Source organism: Pithys albifrons, chromosome 1 (assembly GCF_047495875.1).
Source record: "Pithys albifrons albifrons isolate INPA30051 chromosome 1, PitAlb_v1, whole genome shotgun sequence".
Classification (NCBI taxonomy): Eukaryota; Metazoa; Chordata; class Aves; order Passeriformes; family Thamnophilidae; genus Pithys; species Pithys albifrons.
Genome location: NC_092458.1, coordinates 33,276,104 through 33,297,092, shown reverse-complemented (window position 1 = coordinate 33,297,092; position 20,989 = coordinate 33,276,104). Strand labels below are relative to the sequence as shown.

The 20,989-nt window shown below is 39.9% G+C and overlaps 1 protein-coding gene across 2 annotated transcripts in view; it reads left to right on the top strand.

Moving 5' to 3' along the window:
• UBAC2 (UBA domain containing 2) overlaps positions 1–18,433 on the top strand; it is a 96,375-nt gene extending 77,942 nt beyond the window's left edge. The window contains exons 8-10 of one of the 2 annotated variants that reach the window (XM_071548987.1): positions 14,284–14,406; positions 16,173–16,219; positions 17,562–17,651. In XM_071548987.1, the coding sequence (XP_071405088.1) occupies positions 14,284–14,406; positions 16,173–16,211 (162 nt within the window). In that variant the 3' untranslated portion in view covers positions 16,212–16,219; positions 17,562–17,651. Of the gene's footprint in view, positions 1–14,283; positions 14,407–16,172; positions 16,220–17,561 lie in introns of both variants that reach the window. The other variant, XM_071548978.1, reaches the window with a different exon arrangement.
• Positions 18,434–20,989: the final 2,556 nt, after the last annotated feature.

Genomic DNA, 20,989 nt, shown 5'->3' with positions numbered 1-20,989 from the left:
GGATTAATGTAAGAGTGCTTCAGAGAGGCTCTTCAGAAAAGGTGTGTCATGAAAGCTTTTGAGCAGCCTGGGGGTTTTGTGACACACAATTTACTGGCCATACACTAAATCTCAAAAAACATTGTTCACTAATGTTGAGGTGTAGTGGCAAAAATGGAAAGCAGGCTAATTTCAATCTCAAAATAGTGTTTGAAAAATTGAAAATAATTTTCTGCATTGCTGCACTTGGGCAATTTTTTTTGTCTTCAGAAGTTTTGGAAATGTGTAATTTAAAGACAGTGGAGTGGAACAGATCATGTTACAGATGGAATGTAGGTAATTTTTCCTGTGGAAGTGACTCTAATAAAGAATGCAGATCAGTTTTAGGCTGTTTTTTTGTGAAACTGAAAATAATAAAAGCTGTGAAGTACATATCAGTCATCAGATATGGCTTTGAACTATTTTTGAGGAGAATGTGTGGATTTCTGAAGTCCCAATATGCTGTCTGTAGGTAGTGTGCCATGGGTGAGATAAAATAGCGTTTTCTCTTGAGCTCCCCATTTTGTCTGATGAGAGAAGTGAACTTTAAGTTCCCTCTGTATGACATAGTGTGACGATGTTGTCTGGCTGCCCCTTGAGAAGGTGCTTTGCTCGTTCCTCCCACTCCTTTACTCTTCAGTTCATCTGTTTGAGAAAAGGGCCAGTGTGGTTTCCCAGAGTGTTTGTAGCATTATGGAAGGAGAAGATGGGTGGGTTTAGCCGTGCTCCTTTGTCTGTGCAATGTTGGCAAACTGTTCTGGCCGTGGGGAGGCCCCTCTTTTGAATAGACACCCTTTGTAGGAAGCTTTATACTTCAAGAAATTCTGAAGAATGTGGCCAGGCAAGCTAACATAAAAAAGAATTAAAGTTTTAAAAAAAATTAAAACAGGGGAAAAAGCTGGGTGAAAAGTATTTCTTATAAGTTGTTTATACTGTACTTCCAAGATGTTGAAGATACTGGTATGTAAATATTTTATCTGGTTTTGGTTCCCCCCCCCCCCCCACTGTTCATCAAGCCCTTTTATCCAAAGCAGAATTCACTTTGGATGTTTTCTACAAAAAAGCAAAAGTAAAGAACAATCACCTCAGAACTTCTTTGCTGGCAAGTCCTTTGAGCTTTACCTTTCCTGTTCTCTCTCTATCTGAAATGTTGTGGTCTGGAGGAACCTGAAGCATCGAGCTGTGTATGCACATGGTGGGTTGTCTGTACACCCAGGACTTTGACAAGTAGATTGAGCATGTGGTAGAATTTGAAAATAAACTTAGCAACTTCATTACTTCATTTATCTCATTTTGGGTCTTAAATATTGATGGTACTGTGTCTGAATATGTTGTTAGAAACTGTAATGTTGCTAGTTTCTCAGCAGAGTGTGGTTACATAGTGACTGATTTTTGCCTTCCTCTCTGGTTGCTGTGGATACAACCCTTAAACAGATGGTAGCGTGCATCTTGAAAATTTTCTGTTCTCTGTTTTTCCCCTGTGGATATTGCTGAGTAATTACAATCTTGTCACAAATGGAGAGTTACTGAGCATCTCCTCTATGCATCCTTAGAGGCAGTAGAATAAAATGTGTGTCATATGTATTCATTCCCTCAGAAAATACCATTGCTATTTTGTTACTGCTTATAAACTTCAGTTTCTTAGTTCTTCATACTCTTTTGCTTATCCTATTTTTCTTTTTTTTTCTCCTTTATCTGATCTTTTTCCCATTCATATCACTTTCACATTTTCATTCCTCACTGTCCTGTTTTCCTCACACATTTTCAGGAACTCTTCACCTTCATCTCCATTGTTTCCCATAGTTTGTGGTTGCTTTTGTACAAAATCCTTGGGGAAGTTCTCTCCCGTCACATCTCACCACCAGTAATTATTTGCTATTTTATGCTTTTGATACTGTAATACTGATAAAAATCTTGATCTTCCTCTCCTGTTGTTTCTACTTCTTGATCTCTTTCATTTCCCAGCATTTTTTGAAAGTTTTATCTTTCTGTAACCTAAATAAAAGCCATGGTGGGAAAAGGGAAGCAACTGGTGTATCTATGCTCTGGTGTGTGCAGCAGGGAGTCAGTTTGACTTTCACTTCCCATTGAGAATTTTGGAGGGAGGCTGCCAGATAACCAAATTGCAAATAGATAAGGGAGGATTCCACGCCTAGGTGTTACTGACAACGCTGGTGTCACTAAAGGCATATATGTGGAAGGTGGTGGGAAGTTGCAGAAAGATGGTTAGTGCCTTCTGTTGGCACTAAATACAGCTTCTTTGAGCACTCATACATGTGCCCATTTGGGAGGGCTGGTGTATGAGCCTCAGTCCCCTCATCTTGAAAAAATTATTTTCGTATCCACAAAGCTTTTATTCCATCCATGCTAATAAGCATGTTAAGGACACTGTATTGCCTACTTCTTGGCTACTCTCAAGTGTCTTGGATCAGAGAAGAGCTGCACCAGGTAACTCCAGATTGTATGACAAGGCTACAGCCACCCGTGAAAATCTTAATTTTGCTACCTCTCTTTCTACCCTATCCTCTACTTTACACTTATGTTGCCTTTCCCTCGTGTCATTTTTGTTCTTCTCTTCCAGCTGCCATTCATTTTCAGTGAGGCCAAACTCTCCTTTGATTCATATCACATGGCATCTCTATATGAGACTCTACCGCTTGCAAAGACCAGACTTGTATAACAAAGGGACTTCCTATAATTGTTCATTCATTAGATGTCTTTCTCCTGGGACACTGGAATGATGCTCTGTGGATAGGCACACTGAGTGTCTTTATTGTTACGGGGAGTCTCATATCCTGAGAAATTTGAAGGTTTATATTTGTTAGCTAAGGACAGTGAGGTTAGATTGTCAGTTTACCTTCTGGTTACATCTAAGCAATAAGCTCCTGACCTTGGAAAAAAAAATGGGTTAATGAAGCAGAGATTTTCCTGGCACAACAATTCTTTCCGGGAATGTTATCCTCATTCATGAGGGTAAAAAACCAAAACCCTTAATGAACATACTTACAGACAGTCCCAAGTCTTTCTCAAAGAAGTGTAAGAACCAGACCTCAGTATATGCCTTAGCTGTCCTGCTGGCACTGCGAGCTGGCACTTCAGTGAAGTCTCCTTGAATAACTTCACAAGTTTGAATACTCACAAGAAGTCCTTCAAACAGGTATTTTGAAATATGAAGACCTTCTGCAATCTTTATACACTGCCAGGTCCACAAAAACCCTTGCTCTCACAGCCAGGACTCTGGATGGAAGCAGCTTGTTCATTTTGTTCCGTGAATGTATGAATCATTGTCAGAAAGGAGACTACCTGACTACTTTACCTGAATAAATGGGAGAGACTTTCAGCCAAGTGTCACACAAAGTCTTTTTCTCTGATTAGGTTTCCAGTCCAACCAGTATGTGTTACCTAAGACTTCTTTGGGATTTTGTGTCATAGTTGAATAGAAATTGGCTTTAGCAACCCTTCCATAAATTTCAAAGACAATGATACATCAGATGCCAATAGGACAAAAGAAGTTCTTTGTGCCCAGACTCCTGAGATGTGTGTGTACAAGATTTGGCATTGTATTTTTAAATAATTTAGTTGACCAGTGAATCATTTATGTGTTCATTTCAGCCCATGAATAAAGCACATGCTGCAGCAATAATCATTGTGGCTAAATTTAGCCTCAGAATTCCATCATCCTTCCCTTCCTCTGCATGCCAAGGTACATGTGTGGACATACTCCAAGCCTGTTTTGAAATAACAGACAGCTTCCATTTTTGTAGAGAAAACGGTGTCTTTTCCTTCAGACCTGTGTGTCTTTAACTTATCCTTTGCATTTTGGCATTCTTCTGGCCTTTTCAAATCCTGATTATTCTCTCTAATTGCTTAATAATGTTTTCTTTGTGTTGAGAATAAGCTTGAATTTATTTTGAGAGGTTGTTGAGTATTAAAAACTGCATATACCACTGATGTTGGCATGTCTGAACTCTGGGTTTTTACTCTTTCATTTCAATAATGTATTTGCTGTAACTGATAGCCCATTACTATTTAGACATTTCTGGTTTACTTTTCTGAATAAATTTTTTCATGGAGTCTAGCTGTGAAATTAAAAATGTTGAATTTCCAGGGTTCTGATCCGAGTAATGAACAGTCTGACTATTTCCTCTGCAAACTACCACAGAAACTTCAGGTTTCTGTCTTTTTCGTGGAAGTTGGTAATTCCACATGTTGACAGACAGTAGGAGTAATACTAGAATAAGCTGAGTGTCTCATTAACAGCCAGCTGTCACAGTCACAAGGCTGACTTTCTCTAGCTCCTGCTGCTTGGTAGCACCCCACTCACACATGGAACAATCCTTTTTTTTCTTGGACTGGAATTATGAAATTCTCTTTCTGTCTGACTGGACTTTTGAGCTATAGCCTTTGAATCTGGTTTCATTTTTGTAATCAGTTTTGCTACAGAAGCAGTGGTTGGATAACTTCCTAAATCAAAACACTGGTTTATTTCAAAACAAATTTTTTTTATTTTTTTTTGTTTAGAAATAGAGTACATTTATTGTCCTGAGTTGTGGGGCGGTCCCGTGGTGTAATGGAGAGCACTCCGGACTCCAAATCCCAAGGTCCTGAGTTCAAGTCTCAGCAAGGACCGTCCCCTGCCAGTTCAGTGCCTCCCTGCCATCCCATCCCGTCACATCTCGGATGCTCAGCAGGGTCAGCCCCGGTCAGTACCGGGTGCTGTGACAGTCCCGAGGACTTCACTGTCACTGTCCAAGCTCGCTCGGCCGTGGCAGATGGACCTTGGGACTTAAACGGTGGGGCCAGTTCTGCGCACGCTGTGCCTCACCTAAAAAATCCACTACACAGGCTGGAAGGGCACACCCACGTGGGGAGAGCCCTTCCCAAATCTTCATTCACATATGTATCTTCGGCCACATATACATTCTCCTATGTGATTGGTCTGTGTTCTCTTCCTCTGGCAGTTTAACTTGAGGCAGTTTCTCATAAAAATACTTACAGCATAAAAATCTCCCCAGGCACTTCCAGAGTATTTAATTCACTGATGCCTGATCAAGCCCTGTTTACAGAAGGCAAGTTTCTTTTTAGCTGTACCTTCCCTTTCATTTCTAGTGAACACGGGACAAATAAGGCATCCATTTTGGGGAGTGGTTGTTTGTTGGGTTCCAGGGCTACTTCTGTTGTCCTTCCAGTCTGCACTGACAGAGTCTTGATGGGCCATTTCTTCTTCTTCTTTTCTGTATCGTGTAGTAAACAAGAAATCTGTGGTTCACCTTAGGGTTCAGGTTTTCTGATTTGAACTCTGATATTAGCACGGAACAACTGCAGGCTGGGTTCATCCACTGTGTCTTAATGTGCTACTGTCATGGTTTAAACCCAGCTGACAACTAAGTGCCCACAGCCGCTCACTCACCACCCCGCTGCCACCCTGGAGGAACACGGAGCACAACCAGAAGGAGGGTGAAATAAGAACAGTTTAATAATTGAAACAGACTGAAATACAACAAGTAACGTTAATGATAATAAAAAGAAAGAAAAAAACTCAAAGAAGTGAAGCACAATACAATTGCTTATCACTCGCTGACAGATGCCAGACTCTGTTCCCAAATCCAGATCAGCCCTCCTTTTGGATAACTCCCACAGTTTATATACTGAGCATGATGTTCTGTAGTGTGGAATATGCCTTTGGCCAGTTCAGGTCACTTGTCCCGCTGTGCTCCCTCCTAGGGTTTTTTTGTTCTATGGGGGTTTTTTTGTTTGTTTTGTTTTGTTGTTTGTTTTGTTTTGTTTTGTTGTTTGTTTTGTTGGTTTTTTGGGGTTTTTTGTGTACCTCCTCACTGGCAGAGCATGAGACACACAAAAAATAAAATCCTTAGGATAAAGATAACTTATGAAAATGCAAAACATCGATGGATTTACCAACGTGATTCTCATACTGAATCCAAAACACAGCAATGTAACCAGCTACTGAGAAGAAATTAACTCTTATCTCAGCTGAAACCAGGACAGCTACTTTAAGAGGCACTGTGGGTGCAGAAGTTTTGCCAAAGTGTTGCGTACGACTGCTTGTGTATTGAGTTTGAGATATCAGCCAATGGAAGCTCCTATTTGCAGCCCAAGGCAGAACTTCAGTCTTTACATCCCAAAATGGTGATCTGTTTCTTTCCTTATATCTTCATAGACTATGCCTTTATATGCTCAGGTATGTGTTTGTTCTGTATCTTGAAGAATTTGAGGTTGAGTTTTCTTTGTGTCTAGAGTTTGTTAACTTATGAAATCCAAAACATTTTGGAATTCTGATTTCTCACTTTGGCTCCAGTCTCTATTTATTCCTTATTACTCTTTGAAAAATGTTTGTGTAGAGGGGGTGAATGAAGGGTTACCAATCATCATGTGTTAATACCAGTTCACTGTCACCAGTCACCATCCAAAGAGCCATATGGTAAGGTAGTACTGCCTCTGTTTTGTGCAAAATGTTTAAAACAGAGCTAATGTTCTTTCCTCAAGTACAGGCTGCATGTTCATTCTAGTATACCTGCTTTCAGCATTTGGAACACTGGACATACCCCCCATACACCACACCTGATTATCTCACTCAGCAAGTGTTGAATGTCACATGGAAGAACAGCTCCAAATTATATCATTGCTTTAAAATTCAGCTGGTCTTTATGATCAACAGTTCACTCACTTATAAAGATTAATTAATAATAATGTGAACTTACTTTTCAATATATACATGATATTTCTATGGGGAAAAATGGACAGGCCCCACTGCCAATAGTATGACATGGATGCATGTTTTCAACGGATGGAGCTGTGACCATATCTTTGGTGTCACAGGACCAGCAAGAGCTCAGTTTGGATGAGCAGCTGGCACAAGCAAGGGAAGTTTGAAAAAGGAAGTGCTTTCTTTCTCTACTGTCTAGAGAAGCTCCAAATCCAAATATTATTGCAGACAAAGTCTGAGAGTCCTGCTCAACACTTACCTAATGCAGGATAAACGAGTAACATCAGTTCTCAAAAATGCCATCTTTCAATTTCTGCTTGATATGAAATACCTCTCTTCTTGGCATAGTGATCCATCACTTTCTGACTGAATGACTGCATCACAACAGGAATGGAAAGTAAATGTTACTGTGATGCAGTTTGATGCAGAATAGGTACTTACCCTTAATGTACCAGGTTAAACACGAGTAGTCTGACTCTTCAGAGTTCTGAGCTAGCCACTTGTTTTTGGGGGTACCTACGCAGCTCTTCGCTTACTGCCAGCAGCTGTGTGTCCAAGGCAAATAACAGCACCTCTTGCCATTGTGACAAGCAGCAATTTTACAATTCCATGCCCATGGTCATGCACAATTATGCCAGGAAGCATTTGCTGCTCTGTGCACCTCCCTTGAATACAGTAGCAGAACAGCCATTTGCACCTTGCCTCCAAGGGGCAGATGTGCCTGCCCATTGGCATTTCTGGCTCCTGGTACTGTGAATGTATCATGCCAGTGTTGAAGTCCCTTCCATTGTCTCTCAGGCAGCCTCAGAGGCCAAGTTAAGGTGTTCCTTCTGGATTTCAAAGGAAATAGCTGATGAGGCTTCAGAAAAGACCACATGTGGATTTCTGAACTTCTGCAATACATGAGCTCCTCAGGGACAATACAGGCATCAAAGTTCAGGATGCAGCAACTAAGAGTTGGAGACAGAGCCTCATGGCTGAAGAGACTTGTCTGTAGGATAAATTTCCAGCAAAACTGGAATTCTTTCCGTCATTAAGAACAATGCTTAGAACACTGTTACATTTCTATCCCCTTTCAAAAGAAGGAAGTTATTAAAATAAGAGAAAATAAAACACAAAAATAACACCCAAGACAACCAAGAAGCCAGAAAGTTTTGTTCTCACTAAAAGAGGCAGGCCTAAACTTTTGAACAAGTGTACTGGAAATTTTACTATTGGTATCTCTTATACAATGTTTAGGGCAGCAGGTATCATGTAATTCATGACTATGCTTTTAATTTGATTCTGTCATCAATATGTGTATTTTGGAGTCAATAAATAGTTGCAAAATTTATGTCAGAAAAGCATTAAATAGCTGTTTCTTGCTTTCAGTACCTTGTTTTGATGAAGCTTTAGATGAAAGACATAAGACAATATTTATGTCTGTACCAAGAAATGGCTCCCATGAAAAGTAACAAACTTTAAAAATGTTGTTTTAAAAGGTGAAATGCAAAGCAATTTCCTTTTTTTTTCTTTTTCTGTGGTTGTTATGTTAAGAAAAGGTGAACAGGACAGATATCAGGAGGTGCTTCCTGTTTGTGCAAACAGATGGCAAGTTGGCATTAACCATCTGCATGAGATAACATTATCAAAATATCTTAACCACATGCATCATTTTCAAGAGGACTTTTATAAAGCCTTTTCTTTAATTTCTTTTGAAATTAATTGAAATATGTGCATATCTGAAAGCTACATAACTGAATACTTGTTAATTGTCCATAGTAGAGCATTTTTATTTGTCAAGTTTTGGATAAGAAAATATCCCATGGCAGGTATGTACAGGGAAAATAGGATGAATTGTTTTTCAAAAAAGAGAGGGAGGAGATTACAAGAAAAGAAATTACATAACTGGGGTTTTAGCAGGCTGTACAGTCAGAGTCAGGTAGCTCTAGATAAGTCTTCCTTATTCTGTAGGAAAGGAGGATACATCTTTCTTGTAAGCAGAATTGTCCCAGGCACCATTAAAAAAAACCCAACAACTCATATCAGAAAAAGGCATCAAGGATGTGACCTCATAAGGCACAGATTCTGTACATAAAGCCTTGGCAGCTATCCAAGAATAAATCATCAATATGGCATTTCCTTACAACCTTTTCTATTATGAAGTGCTGCAGTTTTCTCATTCCCTTAATCCAGTCCATTCTTAGATCTCATTCTTTGGTCATCTAAACTTGTGACCAGTTTGTTGTCTTTCTGTAATGGAAGTTCCAACATCACCAGCGTTCTCCTAATCCCCTTGTAGGAGTGATTTATTAGAGACCAATAAAGTAGTCTCCTTGGTATGTTTGTCTGTCAGGCAGTAACAAAGAATTTACAGTCAACCTATTCACACAGTCTTTGTGCTGCCAAACCAAAGGAAACTGAATTGTTCTATAGTTACAGTGTAGGATTAAGGGAGGGAGAAAGGTTTATGGGCATTTTAGGTGTGTCTGTCATCCTGCTAGTTGAGTAATTTATGAAGCAACGTTTTTGCCAAGTATTTTTCCTGATGACATGTTGAAGACTGTTGTGAACAGAAATAAGGGCCCAGGCACCAATAGTCTGTAGACTGAATTTTTAGTGCTTCTCTCCCCTGCACACTCTGCTCCCTCATGCCTAAGATTCAGGACAAAAGTGTGGCCTCAGGTGATCTCAGTGTAAGGTAGCCTGAGTCTGTCAGTTGTGCAAACTGGCTCTGATGTGAGAGGTTAAATGGATCCTACTTACCTAGTCCTGAGTCATATCAAGTCCCAGCCCCCAAAACCATGTAGTGTTAATTCCTTTTATAATAAATTGACCAACCAAAATCACAGAAGAACTGCCTGGGTTTCATTAAATGGATTAGACTGCCAGATACTTGTCACTGAAGGTGCTGCTCAGGAAAGGAGGTTACATACTGGACCCTTGAGTATCCCCACTGCTTAATATTTTGGATCACTCCAGAGAGCTCTGTTACCTGAGACAAGGCTCTTGTAGAGGGTGAAGAGATTGGTGTGAGCTCCTCTGTGCTGTTTGGTGCTGAGGTTGAAGTATATTGTGAAATGCACAAATATTGTGTGTGTGCTGATTCCCCAGTAGGGACTCTCAGAGAGTTTAGAAGCATCATTTAAATAAATCAGATGAGTTATCTTCATGTGAAATCTTTCTGGCTTCTCACAAATAAGTATGTTAGCATAGTGTGAAACCACTGCAGTACAAAAATTACCATAAAATTATGAAGGGGAGGTCTGCAACATAATTTCTCTGAGGCAAGGCGGAGCATTGGTCTAGAAGTTTGCTGCACATTTTTTGACTGGAATTTGTGATATTTACTTTATGTAAGATATTATTTGGTGTTTGATTTGGCTCAAAATTCACAGATCTTCATGTATTTCTGCTGTGTTAGTTAGGGTTGTCTAAAGACCTTTTCACAGTTACCATCCAAACTGGAAATCCATAACCTTGATTTCCATCTCCTACAGATCTAAGACATTAGCCACACTTCCCGATTTTTCCATACCCCATTACTCCTTGGGGTTGGCCACAGTACCAGATCAGCAGAACTGGCCCCGCCCTTTAAGTCCTGAGGTCCATTTGCCACGGCCGAGCGAGCTTGGACAGTGACAGTGAAGTCCTCGGGACTGTCACAGCACCCGGTACTAACCGGGGCTGACCCTGCTGAGCATCCAAGATCTGACGGAATGGGATGGCAGAGAGGCATTGAACTGCCAAGGGACGGACCATAGTATTGGGATTAATCCTGAACATCCATGTCCACACACCATTAAATGTTGGATACTCTTTCCTCATTAATATAGTTAAGAACTGAGTTTTTCACAGTTTTCAAAAGTAATTGAAATATTCTAAGGGCATCTGAAAAAAGATCTCAGAATTCTTTTGATCTGATTTGTCTAGTTGTCTGTTTTTTCTGGGAAGAGGATAGCAGTCTTCGCATAGAACTCCTCTGAATGCATCAGTCAACATCTGTATTTTATTCAAGTATCTGCAGTAAACCTTCAAAATAGCTGCATTTTTCAGGAATCTGCAGTTTTTATTGAAAGTAATTAAATCTGTGTATGTTTATTTGAGGTAAGAAAGTAGACAAGTCTCTTTGTAGTATTAGGGGACAGCGCACAGGACAGGGAGGATGCAAAACCAAACTGTAATAGGCAGCTCAGTATTGAAGCTGAGGGCACAACTGGAAAGGTGCATTTATTTCAGTCATAAGATACAGTGGAATACTCATTAATTAATACATTTATTATAGATTTTATATTTGATACATGTTATTCCATATATCATAGTCCTCCTAGTATTTTTCAGTGGCGGTCCCATGGTGTAATGGAGAGCCCTCTGGACTCTGAATCCCAAGGACATGAATTCGAGTCTCAGTGGGACCGTCCCCTGGCAGTTCAATGCCTCCCTGCCATCCCATCCCGTCACATCTCAGAGGCTCAGCAGGGTCAGCCCCGGTTAGTACCGGGTGCTGTGACAGTCCCGAGGACTTCCCTGTCACTGTCCAAGCTCTCTCGGCCGTGGCAGATGGACCTTGGGACTTAAATGGTGGGGCCAGTTCCGCGCACGCTGTGCCTCACCTAAAAAATCCACTGCGCAGGCTGGAAGGGCACACCCACGTGGGGAGACCCTTCCCAAATCTGCGTTTACAAAGGCTGGCCATACAAATACATACATTTTTCAGTTCACCAATTTAAGGTGAATGACTTGTGGCAGTGTTACTTTTCCTCCTCAGGTCTTCTCTAAATCATAAAAACAGGCAAAACAACATTATTGCAATGTTTTTCCTGAATTACAGAGCTTAGTAGACTTTCAAAAATTCAGGGTCCATAAATTAAAACTCAACATGATTCTGAGTTAGGGGAAATTATAGATAGGGAAGTACAGGACATGATTTCCCAAGACCACAGGGTAGTGCAGTGCTGTCAGTAGAATGTTGAGATCCCTCTGTGGGCTTAAACTACAAACCAATTCTCCTTTTTACTATGCTATGCTGTTTGGCTAGCATCAGACTTATCCAGAATTCTTTGGTTAAAACCTCATGAATGTTAAGCAAATGTTTTATACAGTATGGAAAATATAAATGTAGATACATAATAATTTTTAAAGTCAAAATCACTAGCAGTGTAAACTATGTCTTGAAAATAGATGATGACTCCTAGCTATTGCACATCCTCAATGGAAAAATGCACTCTAGTATGTAAGGGACTAGGACACTTCTTAAGCTGGTGTTTTATATCTCATGACTCCCCAAATGCTTTTTTTAAGTGTGACTGCCCCCTATGGTGTCTGGGCTGGTTGGGTGTCCTCTGGGGAGAAAGGAAGGAAACAAAGAACAGGGCAGGAAAACTAAATACATTTTTTTGTGATCTAGGATCAAATTTAGCTGTCCCTGATCTGATGGAGCAGAGAGGATTTCATGCTCTAGGGTTACATAAAGACAGGAAGAACCCTCAGTGAGAGAAGAAAAGAAAAAACTCTTATAAGAGAAAGGTCTTCTGAGAAACGACATTATAGAACTAAAATAGAGCAACTAGAGGAAGGAAGTCCATGTCCTATATATACAGAAAGGGAGGGGGATCTTCACCATAGTAACAGAGGGAGCAGGGGAGGAGGAAAAGGACAACACAAACTGCACAAGGTGTTTTAACAAACTGTATGGAAAAGAGAGATTTGGGGTTTGATCTGACCTGTTCACATAACCTGTTAGTTTGGTGTAATACAAAATCCCTTACAAAAATGTTTGTTTAAGGTAGTGAAATGAGGATTCATTATTTCTGGACAATTATAAAGCTTTGATGTTAGTATTTGTACTTTATATTCTAAATGTCTTACTATTACAAGACTTGAAGCTTGGCTGTTAAGTTCTGCGACTTACACTGTACCTGTGTTACTGCTGTGTATTCATAGTTATGATGTTTTGGCACAGGAATATGGCCCAATTTTGCAATGATATTTATATATGGAAGTCAGGTGAGGTGGTGTGTGAGTTGCACTGATGTCACAGAAGCAATCACTTGCATGAAAATCACAGCTGTCCTGAAGGCTGGGTTTGTTCTGAGTTTCCTGATGTGTTTTTTCTGATGCACTGAGAATCCCCTTTTGCTTTTTCCCCCCACTTGTTTCTTGCACACTCTTTCCCTGGGTACCTCCAGCAGCAGCCTTGCAAAGCACTTGCAGGGACCTGCTGTTGCACCTCTTGCCAGGCAAATCCCTATCACTAAAAACAGCAAAGACAGTAAAGTCACCCTCAGAAGTCTAGAACTGTACTAAATAAGATCATAGAATCATAGAATCGATTGGGTTGGAAAAGACCTCCGAGATCATCAAGTCCAACCCTTTGTCCAACTCCAGTCCATTTACTAGATCATGGCACTCAGTGCCACGTCCAATCTCAGTTTAAAAACCTCCAGGGATGGTGAATCCACCCCCTCTCTGGGCAGCCCATTCCAATGCCTGATTACTCTCTCTGGAAAGAATTTTTTTCTGATATCCAACTTAAATTTCCCCTGGCCCCCTTGTCCTATTGCTGAGTGCCTGGGAGAAGAGCCCAACCCCCACCTGGTTAGAACTTCCCTTCAGGTAGTTCTAGACAGTGATGAGGTCACCTCTGAGTCTCCTCTTCTCCAGACTAAACAGCCCCCAGCTCCCTCAACCTCTCCCCATAGGACTTGTGCTGCAGTCCTTTCACCAGCCTTGTTGCTCTTCTCTGGACTCGCTCCAGCACCTCAATATCTTTCCTGAACTGAGGGGCCCAGAACTGAACACAGTACTCAAGGTGTGGCCTCACCAACACAGAGTACAGGGAAAGGATCACTGCCCTGGTCCTGCTGGCCACACTATTTTTGATACAGACCAGGATCCCATTGGCCTTCTTGGCCACCTGGGCACACTTTTGGCTCATGTTGAGCTTCCTGTCAATTAGTACTCCAAGGTCCCTTTCTGCCTGGCTGCTCTCCAGCCACTCTGTGCCCAGCCTGTAGCGCTGCAGGGGGTTGATGTGGCCAAAGTGCAGGACCCGGCACTTGGCCTTGTTGAAATTCATCCCATTGGAATCAGCCCATCTCTCAAGTCTATCCAGATCCCTCTGCAGAGCCCTCCTGCCTTCCAGCAGGTTGACACTCCCTCCCAACTTGGTGTCATCAGCAAATTTGCTGATGATGGACTCAATCCCCTTATCTAAATCATCAGTAAAGATGTTAAACAGGACTGGACCCAACACAGACCCCTGGGGAACACCACTGGTGACTGGCCGCCAGCTGGATGCATCTCCATTCACCAGCACTCTCTGGGCCAATGGATCCCTCCCTCTGTTAGCGCTTTTCTGTGCTTTGCAGTGATCACTCCCAATAACTAGTAAAGCAATAACAAGTCCAATTTTTTCTTCATAAGAGACTGCAGCAGTTTTTGTTGTTTAAAATAAAGTACTTCACTTAAACATTTGCCTTTCATATGTGGTATGAATGATCTTTTTGTTTAAAAAATATGTAGTTCTTTCTGCAAAGACTGACAGCAATGTCTGTTTTCAGGGTGGGATGATTAACTGGAACAGACTGTTTCCTCCTTTACGTCACAGACATAACGCAAATTATCAAGATCATCGCCCGTCTGAACAAGGCATACCTCCACCTACTGAAGTTTCTGAAGAGCAGGTAAACACTTTTCTGTTTTAAAACAGTGTTAAAAATAGTTAGAAATTACTGATTTTTTATCATCTGTTTACACAATTCCTTAAATGTTCTCTATAGCAGCACAAATTAGAATATTAGGTAATGATCACAATACAGAGACAGCAAATTATTGTTGCCATCCAAACTAGAATTACAGAGTAACTTGGGAGTTTCTGCTTTGATGTGTAACTGCTTTTATTTTGTATTTAAAGATGTAAGAGTTTCACTAGTGGAAACTTTTGGAATCTGATAAAATAAATGTTTCAAAGAAGAATGACACTCAGATTTCATTATTTGTCTTGCATGAATCTTCTTCACTGAAGTCCCAAGATTAAGTTCCCAATTCAGTTATTTAGTTTCTTTGAAATAAGAAAGTTATGCCAAACTATATAGGTTTAGAATTCTAGACTTTTTTTGTTGATAGTTCTGTTCTCAAAAGAGTGAATTATTTGCTTGGACATTAAAAAATTTAAGATTAGTCTTATCCAGGTATTCAGAGTTTATTGCAATCAACATCTCCAGTTTGTAGCCTACCTGCAGTTATCTGTATTAGCCATTTTATAGTCTTTGCTACCCTTGAACACGAGTAGGTTTCAAGGGTGAATTTTCCTTTTCTTTAAGGCAGTAAATCAACCCTTGCTAGCACCACACTGTCTTTTTTACTTAGTTTAAAATGAACTTGTCCTGAACAGAAATTTTTCCTGTGATCGGATTTCTAGTTTTAATTCAATGTTCTATTACGTTCAAAACTTTACCTGCACTGCTGGTTTTGGCTGCCAGTCTGCTGAGCTGCATCCAAAAAGAACCAAAAAAAAACCCCAAACAAACAAAAAAAGAAATAAAAACTCCAAACCAAAAACCACTTTCTGAGACAAAACCCAGAAACTTAATTTTGGCTGGCTTGAAAGCCTACTCAGTGCAATTATGGGATGAACCTAAAGATTTCCCTCCTGGGCTGGTTTATTTATTTGGTTTATTTATTGGTTTATTTATGTGTTTTATTGACAAATTCTGCTTATGGAAACTTCTGTATTTGTCCTGGAACTAATAAATTTGTTACTGGATTCTTACCCAGAGCTTTTGGGCCCATATTTATGAAAGCAATATGTGCTTATATTTTCTGATGCACTGAGGTTGTAGAGCCCACCTGATTGCTGTCATTTTGCAGTGCTGCCTCATTACACTGCAAAGAAGAAGTCTTTGAAGCACCTTTGATTTCTCAGGACACCTTTGATTTCTCAAACTGCACAAGTTGCCTTGGAATGGCAGAAATGCAAGGGTTTCATTTATTTTTTCAGATTAAAGTTTGTGAGCATTTGCAGTGCTTTTGATTCAGAAATCTCTACATTTCTTGTGGATTTTCAGCCCCTTGAATTACCATTGCCAGTCATACATCTGTTTCCTGGAGCTGGATTCAGTTCCTGTGGTTAAAATATACTTAGATGAGAAGAATTTTTTTTGTTACTATTCCCCATGATGCTCAGTGGATATTTCTGTAAATGAGAACCTTGCAATTCTGTCCACCACTTCTTAAGGTTAGAATTCATGGCAACTGCAGTAAAAACCTTCTTCTGAAATGTGTTTCTGTGGTTAGCTTTTATTCCACTGCCTGCCCTTTTTCACATAAAAAACACAATCTTAGATGAAAAATCAGCCACAGGAAACTTTAGAAAGTTGCAGATTACAAAATCAGGTTTGAAATTAAACTATTGTTGAAAGTAACAATTCATTTCTCCTCCTACAAGAAGGTGAGAAACTGGCGCTGGGTTTTAAGGTTGATGTTCTGATAACCAAGGTAACTGTTCTCAAACATTTTGTGATGGTCTGTTTGTATTAAGAAAAGGAACATCTGCACCTCCAGGCATTCTTGGCAGTTGTATATTTCTCAGTAAGCTGCCAAAGCAGAGATGATTAAAAATCCTGAAAGTTGTAGAGGTGTCTTAGGGGAAAGAAAAGCTGCTTTTGATGGCATTTGAAAGGCGTTTAGAGTACTTTCAGTACTGGTGCTGCACATTACCCTTGCACCCTGGGAGGATTCCTCCTGAGAGGTAAACAGCCTCTGCTGCATTCCTGCTCAGCTCCACTCTGCTGCTGCAGGCTTCTGCAGGCAGAGCAGGAACAGCAGTAGCTCTCAGACATCCCAGGACATCCAGGTTCAGGAGCTGTGGTGTCTGGTCACAAGGACATTTGAGGCAGGATGAGGAATACTTTATGCTGCTGGTGGCCATAGCTAATTTTATGTGTCGCTCCCAGCCCTCCTCTGCCACCCTGTTTTTGCACTTTCTGGAAGATTAATTATAAATATAGATGAGTTACATCGAGACTTTCAGTCATACTAAAGTGAGAATTGTAGATTTTCAATGTACTTTAGATTGGAATTTAACCATAAATTAAATTTGGTTATGCATGCATTGCTTTTTACATGTGGTGACTTGAAAATCTGTCAGCACAAAGCACAAAGGTTAGGTGTCAAGTACATGATATTATAAAGAGCGAAGGTCAAATGTTTCAGAGTGCACTTTTCCATGTAATTCCTCCATCAGATGTCATTGACTTTTGCTTTGGAAGAGTCTTTTGCCAAAAAAGTAATTTTTAAGTATACATAGAAGCCTTCCAAGAATTTTACTAAACCCACTGAAGTATTGTACTGCCTCTATTTTGCAGCTAACTTGACAGTTTATTAAAAAAAACAAAACACCTAGAATTAATAGTTCTGAGGGTTTTTTAATGCCCTCTGGAGAAGTGTGTCTTCTCAAGGAAAGCAGAGCTGGGGATGTCTGGATAGGTTTTCCCATCTACTGTAAAATTCTGTCTTTTGGTCAGTATTGGTTTCTTGAGTTCCTGCTCTTGTCGAGAGCCTCAGGCAGATCAGACTGTAGTTGTCATGTGTGGTACCACACTTTGGATTTTACCCTTTTTCTAAACTGCACAAGCCAGGAAAATAATGTGTGGCATTTTCTGCAATTGGTTTTGAATAAAGTGTCGTAAAGTCACCTCTGTGGCAACGTTTTGAAGCGTGCTGTCCCAGATATGTCTTTGATTGGTGGAAAAGAAATTTCTGGCACAATTTTAATATGACTGGTGTGCACAAATAAAATTCTGGTTTTAAAGCAGTGTTACCTTTATTTTTTTTCCAGGTTGCACGACTTATGGAAATGGGATTTTCCAGAGGAGATGCTTTAGAAGCTCTGAGGGCTTCAAATAATGACTTAAATGTAGCCACTAATTTTCTACTGCAGCACTGATGGTTTTGTGTGTGAAGGAACTTCACTTGACGGGTTTGTACATGCCTGGAAGAGGATCGAAGCCACCTGCTGGGCAGACTCACCAAGGTTGGCCCCACGAGGGCGTCAGGAGAGAGAAAATGCTCCGCGTGACTGGTGACTCAAAGTGATGTTAAGAAATTATGTGAGCTGTTCCCAAGCCTTCGGATCACTCGGTGGTTTCTAGTCTGGTTATCCTTCTCAAAGTAACTTTAGTTTCTACTTGTTACTGGATATCACCTAAATTTATTTTTAAAATAAAATAGGTGGGTTTTTTTCTTGTAAATTCTTGTTAGATGTGTTATCAGACTTAATGACTAGGAAAAGATTATACAACAACTACAGCAACTTGATTTACCTGTCAAGAAAAATCGTATTTTCTTCAATTACAGGTCTAATTTCTCTAGCTTTCAGGTTATTTTACAGTATTTGATTTTTTATTACAGTAGTAAGAGGTTTGAAGATCATTTTCAACTCAGTAAAGGGTTATGGGACTATGATGTCATTTTTTGCAAAGTTTTATTAATGCCTGTAATATTTCATTTCTCAAATTTCTTTTAAAATAAAAGTTGTCATTCAGCACATAATACACAGATAGGATGACAGAAAATTCATGTGTGTGTGGCAAGGTATGGTAAGTGACCACTGTAAAATTAAATTTTTACCAACTGAGTGAATTGCTGTTCAGATACGGGTCATGAAGATACTCACTGGAAGCAATAAAGGTGAATCGAATGATGCAATAAGATTGGAATTGGAATGACTTGAATGACTTCAACGGCTACTTCAAAGAGGAGTTCTGTAACAATGGATGTTACAGTATGTTGTGTTCCACATGTTGCTTTCCTTTTATTTCAGCTGGCTACAGACTGTCTTAAAAGAAAATTATAAAAAGCTAACTTTTCTATATATAGTTCTAGTTTTCTAGTATCAGAGATGAGGATGAACTGCATTTGCTGAATCCTCGCTGTCTGGAGGAACTTAGTGTTGACCACAGGGGTTAACCCTGGGGGTGAATTGGCCCGGCACAGGAGGTAACAGGACAGTAGTGCCCAGCTCATAGAGTGCTGAGTTTGAGCTTAGATTGATAAATCAGCTTGCTTGGCTTGACTCTTGGAAGTGCTCAGTTAGCACCTTCAGAGTTGCAGGAGGTGGGGTGGAGAGAAGGGGGCATCTCTATTAAACCAAGCTGAAGGAATACAAGATTCCAAACTGCAACTCTGTGAAACCAGTCTACACATCTATCTTAAGCATTTAATGTATGTTTCTGTATGTACTTGTGTTTGTGTAGCGTGCGTATATGTGTCCACTTACATACACACAGGCATATTTAATACTTATGTATCTTTAGAATAAGATATAGCTCATAAAAAGGTAGAAAAGGGAATAGCAGGTGCAAAGGGGAGAAGGTGAAAGAATCCAGGACAGAGAAGGATATTTGGAAATCCAAATGAACATGTGTACCAAAGTACAGATCTTCCCAGTCTCCCATGGCCTGGAAAACATACAGGGACAAGATTTAGGGAGAGAGAAATGTATTTCTTTTCCTTTTTTAATTTACTGATAAAACTTTAAAAAGTCCTTCAAGACACACAAGTCCTTATCTAGAAATTGCATCAAATTTCTGCAGCTTCCACCACATGACATAATAAAGTTCGTGTCCTGTATGTGTTTTTTTGGTATTTTCCAGTGCATGAAGTAAGGGGTTTTTGGAAAGACTGTGTGTTTTCTTGGGCTTTGATCGATGTCCTTCAGGGTTTGCCTTGTTGCTATGATCATATTGTTTAGGCAGGATCTGCTTTTTAAATGAAAAGTTTTGTTTGTGTGAAGCTAAGGCTCTGGGTGTGTGTAGGTCATGGACATTTCTGTACCTAAAAAACTCCAGAAACCTTCTGTCTTAGAAAGGAATGGACACATATAACAAAAATAGACACTATGATAATTTGTACATGCAGACTAGTTAAATATTTTGAAGCAAGTACAGGTCTTTAATTTTGAAACATGCACATTCTTCCTTCACAAGTATTTTATCAAAAAGTAGCAGTAAAGACTAGTGAATTATTTCAGAAATCAAATTTTGTCTGTAGGAAATAAAGTCCACCTAGCCCAGGATAAATTAAATATGACCTGTATCTTTTCAGACATTGCCCTGTTCCAGAGACAAGCATGAAGAACATTTATTTCTTGGAATTGTAAAACTTGCTGAGTGGCACTAGGGGTATGTAAGTGGATATTCTGCAAGTCTAAGTCCTTTCTTACTGTTTGCTGTACAAGGGGTATCCAAATGCCACAGTTGTGTGAACAATTCCATTTTTCTGGGCATTTTGCAAAACATGGTCAGACATAAAGGGTAAAATGCAGGTCTTCGTGATGTCAGTTGAAAACTCCCTTTGACCTCTGTGAGAAAAGTTTGTACTCAAAATTCTTCAGGGTTGTGATTTCCAGTTAAAAAAAAAAGAAGTGGTAAAAAAGGGGTCTCAGATGCTGTTAAACACAGTTCCTTTTTCATGCAAGAATTATAGAAGAAAGATTCACACATTAGAGCTGGAAAAAAACTTAGTTTCCACTTGATAGTGAAACTTTAATGAACTGTTTCTGGAAATGTGAGGAGCATGTTCTTCACAGCCTACACACTGTTGTCTGATACAGTTCCTGAATATCTCATTGCACAGTTTCTGTTCTGTGTGTGACAAGCAGTATTATTGGCAGAGAGAGAAGACACAATACCTTTCTATGGAGAGGATTTTAAGTCCCTGGGAAATTCACACTGGTTTTAGTAAAGTCAATATTTGGTATTTTGAAATAAAAGTAGTTGCTGCTGTTAAAATTCTTCTACTAGACTGGAAATGTTGCCTTTTGAAACAGCACTGAAGTAATTTATTGGGGACTTTCCTAGACAGTTATGTGATACTTTGAAATACAGCCACCAGGTTCAGGTTCTCAAGCCTCAACTTCTTGCAAAGGTGCAGATTGATTTGGCTCTATACCTACCAAAACCATTTTCCTCCCTCAGAACAAGCATTAAAGGTTGTCTGTAACTTAGTGAGCACAGAGACTGTCGCAGCTGGTTCATGCACCAGCCTGTGCTGTCCAGCACTTATCAGTGCCTTCTTCAACATGTAATGGAGAAAAGTATCTCATTATTTTTGTCTGAAACAGAAGAACAAGCCAGAAAAACATATTGCAATGTACTGGGCAAAGGGCAATGTTTCTGGCTCTCCTGTTGGTATGTGTGTATATGTGTGTAATTATATATATGCATATATATATGTATATATATATATATGTGTGTGTGTGTGTGT